We start from the raw sequence: 10,000 nt of genomic DNA, 5'->3' as shown, positions 1-10,000 counted from the left end.
TACCCTGGACCGTTCTTAGGGTGGACTAGAGAAGAACTGAGACAGGTCGATCAGAAGACCATGAAATTCATGATCATGCACAACGCACTACACCCGAAGGTCGATGTTGAGCGACTCTTCGTGAAAAGGAAAGACGACAGGAGGGGGTTAGTTTGTACAGAAGACTGTGTGAATGACAAAAAAAAAAAAGAACTAGAAAAATACATAATGCAAAAACACTGAAAGAATAATCATGGCAGCAAGACACACTGAAAAAATCAATAAAACAGAGAAACAAAAACAAGAAAAGAAAAATGGGAGGGAAACAATTCCACGGAGTATTTATAAGGATGACAAAAGATGAGAATAACGAAAACACTTTGGCATGGATGCGAAAAGGACACGTAAATAGAGAAACTGAATCTCTAATAACTGCAGCACAAGCTAACCCAATAAGAACTAACCACAGCAAAGCAAAGATCAACAAAACACAAGAAAACAGCTAATGCAACCTCTGTGGACAAATAGAGGAAACGATAAACCATAGAGTAAGTGAATGTAGCAAACTAAAGAGAACTACAAGAACAGGCACTTCAAACGCACAGAAAAATAGTACAAGCATAAGCTAGCAACAGTAATTGAAAACGAGAATCACAAAATCCTATGGGACATGGACATACAGACGGATAAACTCATGCAAGCAAGAAGACCGGATGTCGTAATAATTAAAAAATAAAAGTCTTGCCAAATCGTAGACCTTGCTTTTCCAGCTGACCACGGGATAAATATAAAAGAAAAGGAGAAAATACACAGAGCTAGCCAGAGAGCTGAAAGGGATATGGATGATGAAAAAAAAAAAAATTAAGATAGTACCTATAATAGTAGGAGCACTTGGAACAATTCCGAAAAACTTTTAAAAAAGAATGAAAGAAATTGGAATCAGAAAAATGTCTGGACAGATACAATGAATAACAATAATGAAAACAGCTGAAATATTGCGGAAAACATTTGAATGTGGAGAATAATACACATAAGCCACATGTGCGGATCAGACGAGCTGCCGCAGAGACAAAACACGAAGCGTTACATGGAAGCAAGACCAATTAAGCTGTATATCTATAAGTTCTTTATTTCCTCCTCCATTGCGCCCCCCCAAAAGAAATGATGCCAAATAACTAAGAAGGCTCAAGGAGGATGGAACAATCGGGGAGAGCGCTGATCAGACCTCCGTTGGATCAATGCCAAGAGAACTGGTACATTGGGGAGGCTTAATGCCACTCAAACACCAATGGCCGCTGCTAACGACAAATCAATGGTAAGCTGCTGTTTCGATAATGCAAACTCATTTGCAAATGTCATCGAAAGAGGTAGAGAGTACTGAAAATCTGGAGATTTGTTGTCACTCAGCTTCCAGGGAACGTCACAAGTTATTCTCAAGGAGAGATTCTTTATGACCTGTGTAGAAAACTTGTGAGCCAATAATAATAATAATAATAATAATAATAATAATAATAATAATAATACCAATAATAATAATAATAAAGAAAATAGAGAATACTTACGTAAAAAAATGTCATTGTTCTTTTTTAGAACAAATCATGGACGTTAGAATCTAAAATGTGAAATGCGTTTATGGCATGAAATGATAGATTTCTTCAAATTACACAAAATACTTATAATTAAAAAGATGGTAGTGCGAATTTAATGTAAAGTGAATGTTTTTTTTTTTAATTTTCGATCATGTTGAATAGTATTTCCATAATTTTCATTATATATATATATATATATATATATATATATATATATATAGTTGTGATTTGAAAATATTTTTAAATATGACTTGGATGCCACCAACTCGAATCGAAACCAAAACCTATAACTCTCCAGCCTTATTTGTTATCATCTGACCTAAGTACGTACGAATATAAAAACTGACCAAGAGTAACATTGTTAAAGATATAAATGTATATCTGCACATGCGCAAAAGAACACTTTAAGTCGATTTAGGCTTGCCAAGTTTTTTTTTTTTTCAATCAGAAACTATTTTTTTCAGCGCTATGAACAGTACATAGGGCCCGAGCAAAGCCGGGCTGAATTGCTAGTAACAAATACGAAATCTGCATGACCTAAAATATCATAGTTAAGCGTACTTTGCGGCCGGAAGGATAGTACTATATACTAAGAATACTATAATAATCAATTGAGAATTGTCTCCATAATTATAATAAATACAAAGTAGCTCTATAATTATGATAAATACAAATTGGCTCTATAATTATAATAAATACAAAGTGGCTCTATAATTATTTTGTAAATACAAATTGGTTCTATAATTATAATAAATACAAAGTGGATCTATAATTATAATAAATACAAAGTGGCTCTATAATTATTTTGTAAATACAAAGTGGCTCTATAATTATAGGGAATACAAAATCTGCATGGATTAAAATATAGTATTTAAGCGTATATTTGAAAATATATTTGTTTTGTTTATAATGTGAAAAAGATGTATTTTTTCTATTGAAGAACGAAAATGCTGTCGGCATTCAAAGTGTATATAGCGTTGTCGAATAGGGAGTGATTTTTTTTTAATCACATTAGCCATTAGATGTTCAAAAAGATATCATGAATTTCTGTTCTCTTTGGAATCAATATGGCCGCCATAATTCAAATGTTGAATGCGTAATTGAAATGAAATAAGCGTGTGCTTATTTTATTATTTCTTGATTGATTATATATATTAATTATTATTGTTATTAGTTTTTGGAGGATGTCACTAAGTAAACATATGTCTAAAATTAAGTTATGTTCTTTTAATATAGGTTTACTTATAAGAAAAGATACATCGTAGAAACCTCCACGTTGTTTAATTGTGTTGCAATAAGTTCTGATTCAAAAAGTCTTCGACGAAATCTATTTTGATTGAATTTGACGAGTTTAGCTTGTTTGAAGTCAAAAGAATGATGATGCTGCAATAAATAAGAGAATTAGGCAATTGAATGTTAACGGATTTTCTCCGCTGCGAAATAGAATAAAGACACACTTGACACGTTAGAAATATCACAAATGTATGTGTTTTTTTTTTGTTGTTTTTTTCAAATATTGTACCTATTTACCTATTTACAATGTCTCCCCACGGGACAGAGTTAGACACCAGGGTCGTTTTTTAACGTGGAGAAAAGGTACAAAAATAAAAATTGTCTCAGTCGTGAAGGATTTCTCCTCCACTGAAAGAGAACGAGAAATGGAAGTGTCGCATCTGAAGAACAGATACTACACTTTGATCTTGTTTATATAGTTTATTTCCATAATGAAAAAATTTTACAATTAAATAATGATAAATTCCAAAAATAAAAGCAAAAAATTAACACTTGTAAACAAACTTAGACACAAGGCCATACAGGAAGTGGGATGGCGAGTGTTGCAGGGTCTTTTGTTACTAAAGTGAAAATGGAGTCTTTGGCGACTTTACTCTTGACTGGCAACATTTACCACAATACCTCATTCATTCTGTGGACTCTAAACTAACTAATGAAAGCCCCAGTGTTTTTGCAAAAAAGAATATATTTACAATTTCTGTGTGTGTGTGTGTGTGTGTATAAATTTTTTTTTTAAATATTAAAATATGTGTGTGTGTGTGTGCGTGTGAAAAAAGTTCAATTCATTGGAAAATAAAAGGTTAAGGCCAAGTTCTCACATTTCAAATTAATCAACCTTGGGAAGTATTGAATTAATGAGGAAACATTGACAGACGTATAATTTGGTTCCTCTTGTTTATCACTCCATTACGTCGGAATATTATTTATTTTCCATCATACATATCTATATATCTATATCTATATAAACTTCTGCGTGCACACACACACACACACACACACACACACACACACACACACACACACACACACACAATATGCGCTTATTGTTTTTCAAAGGTTAAGTAACATAGGTTTAACGAGGTTAATACAATAGTGCTCAATATCGAAGTAGAGCAGGATATACTTTTTATTTGTTTTTTTTACATAAGCAGTAATATGTTTCTACACAGTCATGAGCATGTTTTGGTCAGCTAATTACCAGTAACTAGAGAAGTGCAACTTATACGAAAGCCTGAAGAAGTCTCGAGTATCTGGTAACTAGCTGACCGAAGCAATATATTACTACTTATGTAAATACAAATAAAGAATGCGTATATATATATATATATATATATATATATATATATATATATATATATATATATATATATATATTGTAGCCTCCCTCGAGGAGGTGGTTAGGATTCTTATTTCGGCACGTGCCGTCTAGGCTCCTCGGAGATTGTTACATAATCTGGTATGCTGAAAGCGAATATCGAAGCGGCAGGCAGGAAGAAAGACAAACGATTGTAGTCTATCTACAAAAGCTTAATTCTCATAAAATTATGCACAAATGGTTTTACAATTCTCATTCAGATTTTGTAAGTTCTTTTCAAAGTCTCAACTCTCTTCACAGACAGCGACCGACGGATGGATGAGGTGGGGAGAGGTCCTCTCTCTAGGGAACGGCGGGTTTATACGACCTGTTCTCCCCGAATTCAACGAGCAATCTGTTTAATTTTAGAGCGCATCGACCCGATATGGGTGGGGTGGAAGTCTCCCTAGCCAATCAAATCACGCTAAGCCCCAACGATCTGAGACCCCATTCAAGACTAAAAATCACATAACCTCGAGGTCACCAACCATCACTCAGCCAGTACAATATGTTCGTCTAACATCCTCGCATTTCCTGTTGTTGAGTTTTTCCCAAATAACAAAATATCTCAGGTCTTCCAACTCCTCCCCCCCAACCCCCCCAAATATATCCATTTTGACAGTGAATTAAAATATATCTATATTTATCTTCTCTATCTTAAATCCTTGGGTTATCTGGCGTCACCCGGGAATACAAAGCTACCTCAGCGTAGTTCTAACGCTCCTCAATAGGGGATTACGTTACAATATATATATATATATATATATATATATATATATATATATATATATATATATATAAGGGGGGGCCTTCGTGGCTGGGTTTGAATTTCCTAACTGGCCGCAATTGTTACACTGATGATTGCGTAAACATGAAACACTAATGCATAAAAGATGAATAATTATAATTCAATTCTGATTATTAAACCCCTTAAAGATTACTTAAAGATGGCGACTGTCTGAAAAATACAGACTATGAGACAGCCCACTAGTGTTTCTGCAACGTTCACAACTTTCGTCTTTTGAACACTCCAGATTGTCTAATGTCTGCACTTGAGTTTTGCGTTTATTTGTTATCAATTCCCTTCATTCCTGTAGCAATTGTTTGGTAGCCCGGGGGTAAAGTGTTAGCAAATAGAGGTAAATGTATCTCGGTTCGAATCTCTCGCTTGGCAGTAATTGTCATCCTACACTGATGCTAGCATAAGCATGCAAGACTAGTGTTTGTAGATATAAAAATTAATTATTATTTAGTCATAATTATAGATACATGCACACACACTCACGCAGTAATTTTTTTTCGTGGAAGTCGTGTTATTCTGCGACCAAATTAATTTGGAAATATATGCATTCTCTTTGTTTACGTTTCGAAATGTGAGTGTGACGTTTGCATGACGTCATATCCAAATTCTTGCTAAATCGATTCATTTCAAAATCCTGTACAAGGGGGGGGGCGTATTCCGATTTGATTCAACTAAACAGACAAACTTCTTGCTCTATTTTTCGTTCCCATATATAAAACTCTTTGAAACTTACAACATTGGGACGAGCATCCCACCAGAGACGGCAGTTCCAGTCGCCCAGCAGACAAAGAAGAAGTAGAGGATGCAAACGGTTGCCAGGGATGCAAGATCAAATTGGAGGTGTGTCCCTCGGGAGAAAAGATGTTTCACCGCGTCCTCGCCAGTCAAGAAAAATAATGTGGCCACTAGGAAAAAAGAAATGAACGAAAAGTGCTAATTTTTTATTATTATAAAAACAGAATGTCATAAATAAGAGGTAGAACAGTATCACTTAACATTTTCAGAATGTATAAAAATGAATTATAGGTTATTTATCTATTGATTCGGGAAATCTTATATATAAACGGCTATATGTCTGTCGGCGCTAGGGGCCGCAAATGTTTGGATTGCTTACAGGCCGTTGTTTTATGGGTGTTTGGTCGGTTAAGGAGACAAAAATGGCCCCAAATTGAGAAAATCGGTAAACGTTTTGTACATTCATCTTAGTTTATTTTTAATTTTGAATTTTAAACCAGTTTATAAGTGTATATGCGTGTCATGTTGGTACAGTGCAAGACCCTCGCCTTTGAAAGTTATAGTTTTAGTTTCGATTCTAGCTAATGGCACTTAAATACTTGTCTTAAATCCTGACTCTATAATAATATAAACGAAATCTAGACAAATTAAACTATCACAGTTAACGCCCAAAGAAAGCCGGGTGCCCTCTCTCTTTCGAATTATCAAAATACAATTATATGCTTATATATCAAGGAGGGGCGTCGCTTATCAAGGCTCAAATGCCGCTCAAGATAAAGGGTTGTACGACAAGTTATTTTAAAAAAATGTATTTTTTTTTTAAATTGATGTGAACACAAGAATATTTCAATTAAAAGTCAAATATGAACAGGTAAAATTATAGAAGAATAAAAGGACAATCAAATGAGATATAGTTTGTTTAAACAGATACATTAAATTTAGTTTAAATTTGCAAGTTAAATAATTACAAGTGCGGACTTTCTTTTTGCCGCTTGTATTCATATATATATATATATATATATATATATATATATATATATATATATATATATATATATATATATATATATATATATATATATATATATACATACACACAGCGACATTTAATATATGCAGGTTGACACGAAATCAAAAAAATGTCTAGGATATTTCAAATGCACAAGCTGTATTCAGGTTGCGGAAGATGATAACGTTAGATTTTTGCAACACGTGGGGAAGATGTCAACGTTCCTCTTACAAGTAGAATTCCTCATCAGTCACCCATATAATACTGACAGAGCTAAACATTGATAAACTTCCTTATATAACGAGGACATGTGTGTTAACGTGGTTATGCCGCATTAAAAATAAGACGTAGTACATACGTTATATGTACTTCAAACGATGTATCTTCACAACAAAAATCATTGCCATCATCATCATCGTTAACAATTATCATCATCATGATCAACAATCATCAACATAACTAATAACCAACATCATTAACAATCATCATCATTTCTAACCATCATTTCTAATCATCATCATTAACATTTCCAATCATCATCAGTATGACCAATGGTCATCCTCATGACCAATCATCAACATAAACAATCATCATCATCATAACCAATCATCATAATCATTACCAATCATAAACATGACCAATCATAATGATCATAACCAATCATCATCACCATTAGAAATCATTATATTCTTAACTAATCATCATCGTCCTTATCATCACCATTTTCATTACAAAGCATCATGAGCATTACCAATCATCATCATTATCCTAACCAATCATCACCATGATTACTTTTTTTTTTTTTTTTTTTTTTAAATTTTTTTTTTTTTTTAATTTTTTTTTTTACACAGTGATCACCACTTATCAAGGCCCGGAAGCCACTCAGGGATAAGGGTTATTGCAAGTACATTACGTTAGTGAGGAGATTTTATGAAGTGTTTAATTAGGGGGGGCGGTTCATTAGGAATTTGTTAACATTAGACTTAAAGACATCCAAGTTGTAGTCCGGAGGGAAGCAGGCAGATGGAACAGAGTTCCACAGGCGTGCAGTTCTAAGAAAGAAGCTTTGCTCATGAAATCCGCGTTTTGATTTAGGCACAGATATAGAGTGGGGAAAATTTTTCACAGTGGATTCAGCTAGACGGGTGTTTTTGGTGAAAGATTGGCGAGGGGGGACCAGAGATTGGAGTTCAGACGAGCACCTGCCATGAAAATAACGATAAAACAAGGATAGGCTCGCAACGTCTCTTCTGTGGGAGAGGGGTTGCAGGGTAGAGAAAAGGGCATCCCCCACTAAACCACGAAGTCTATTTTGTACTCTGTCAAGGCATGATAGGCTGTTTTTGGCAGCTCCTGCCCAGATATGGCAACAGTATTCCATCCTTGGCCGTACTTGGCTTTTATATAGATAGAGAATTGCATTAGTAGTGAGATATCTTCTGGAGCGGTAGAAGGATCTCACCATCTTTCCAGCGACCTTGGCAACAGACTTGATGTACGTGTTCCATTTCAGATCAGGAGTAAAGGTCAAACCCAGAAGCTTGTCAAAACACGGGGCCTCACCCAGACGAGAGGCATCCATCACAATTGATGCCAGCTGGGGATCAGAGCGTTGATGATGTAAGGATAGGAGTTTGGTTTTGGATGTATTAAAGGTAACTAGCCACATCTTCCCCCACTGAACCACGCGCTCGAGATCAGAGGAGAGAGAATCCGAGAGAACTTCGTCATTTACAGCCTTTGATGTGTTGCCGTAGATGGTCGTGTCATCAGCATAGATGTCAACAAATGATTTAAGTATGTGTTTAGGGAGGTCATTGATGTAGATCAGGAAGAGAGTTGGGCCCAGTATTGACCCCTGAGAGACTCCAGCATTTATATTGCAGGCCTCCGATTTTTGTCCATCTACCACTACTCTTATCACCACTATCACCATCATCATTAAAAATCATCATCATCATCATCATCATCATCATCATCATCATCATCATCATTGCAAATCATTATCATCATTTTCTATCAGCATCACCATTACCAATCATCCTCATAATTACTGCTGCAATATTTTGTGAGATTCTATTTATAAACGATGCTGCTAGAAACTGACAAATCAACTTAATTCACGTTTTTGCTACCAACCAATCAAAAACCAGAATTGCTCCATAAAAATTAAACCTTTTTTCTTTAGCAAACTCGCATATGTTTCCTTCGTGTCAACACGGGAAGAATCTTCTGCTCTGTGGCTTACAACTCAAGAACTGTGTACTGAGAACAAGTCACCTCCAAGACTTGTATAGAACATCTAACTATCGGAAATTGTTCTGAAACTAAACATGGCTTCCAACTCTAGAATCACCTATCGTCATCATTTTTAATCGTTATATCCTTTATCAATCGTCACTATCATCATTACGAATCATCATCATCATTACAATCATCATCATCATTACAAATCATCATTATCATAAGCAATAATAACGATGTTGTCTCACCGACTTTATGTCACTAATTGCTCTTTATCCTCAAAGTATCAATCAATTCTTGTGTTTAATAATATAGTAAAACCTAATCTCTCATTTTCTCACCTTCGTTATAAGATCCATTTGTTAGCCATGCACTTCCGGTCTGATTGTATTCGCCCTTTGGACACTGGTATCTCACAACAGACGATTCAACGTGCATTATAGTCTTACTGTCGTTGTAGCATGTCGAACTGCAAAAATGAAAAAAAAAAAAAAAAAAAATTTATATTCGCATACATTAACAATATTATACTGGTTTCGTCGTTGTATCTATTGTTAATCTTGTTGTGGGGGACATACACACCCTAATAATCGCTATGATGGACTTGTCCATTAGGCATATAACCAGCAAGTCTAGACCGCTGAATGAGAGCTATATCGGATTTCGACTCCCCAGGGACTTACTAACCTTTTCTGTACCACTAACTCTTGATTGATAGAAATAATCTTCTTATTCTACGCAAGTCGTCAAGTGTTCCTACTTTCACCTTTTGCGGCTCCACTACAGTAAAGAACCATCCACATTCTCTGGAACAACTGCTAATCTCACTCGGTGCAAGTGAATCTCACGAGTCAGAAGGTTATGTATATCATAATGTTCTTTCTCCTAGATGCATATCTTTAAAAAACTGAGGGTGCATTTCTCGCAGTAGTTTTATTTCCGTAGTAATATATTTTCTTATAATATATATCAATCCTTATTTAAGAAGCTCAATG

General features: G+C 35.0%; 1 protein-coding gene across 1 annotated transcript in view; it reads right to left on the bottom strand.

Annotated features, from left to right (window-relative positions):
- The window catches only part of LOC145254658 (chloride channel protein C-like), a 159,135-nt gene that overhangs the window by 35,505 nt on the left and 113,630 nt on the right, over window positions 1-10,000 (bottom strand). Inside the window, exons 11-12 of the mRNA XM_080113308.1 lie at window positions 9,347-9,474; window positions 5,751-5,922 (exon numbers count right to left, since the gene is read on the bottom strand). Of these exons, the coding sequence (XP_079969434.1) occupies window positions 5,751-5,922; window positions 9,347-9,474 (300 nt within the window). The remainder of the gene's footprint in view (window positions 1-5,750; window positions 5,923-9,346; window positions 9,475-10,000) is intronic.

Source organism: Euprymna scolopes, chromosome 30 (assembly GCF_053919585.1).
Source record: "Euprymna scolopes isolate OS-2025 chromosome 30, ASM5391958v1, whole genome shotgun sequence".
In the NCBI taxonomy this organism is placed as follows: domain Eukaryota; kingdom Metazoa; phylum Mollusca; class Cephalopoda; order Sepiida; family Sepiolidae; genus Euprymna; species Euprymna scolopes.
This window is presented reverse-complemented; position numbering and strand designations above follow the sequence as displayed.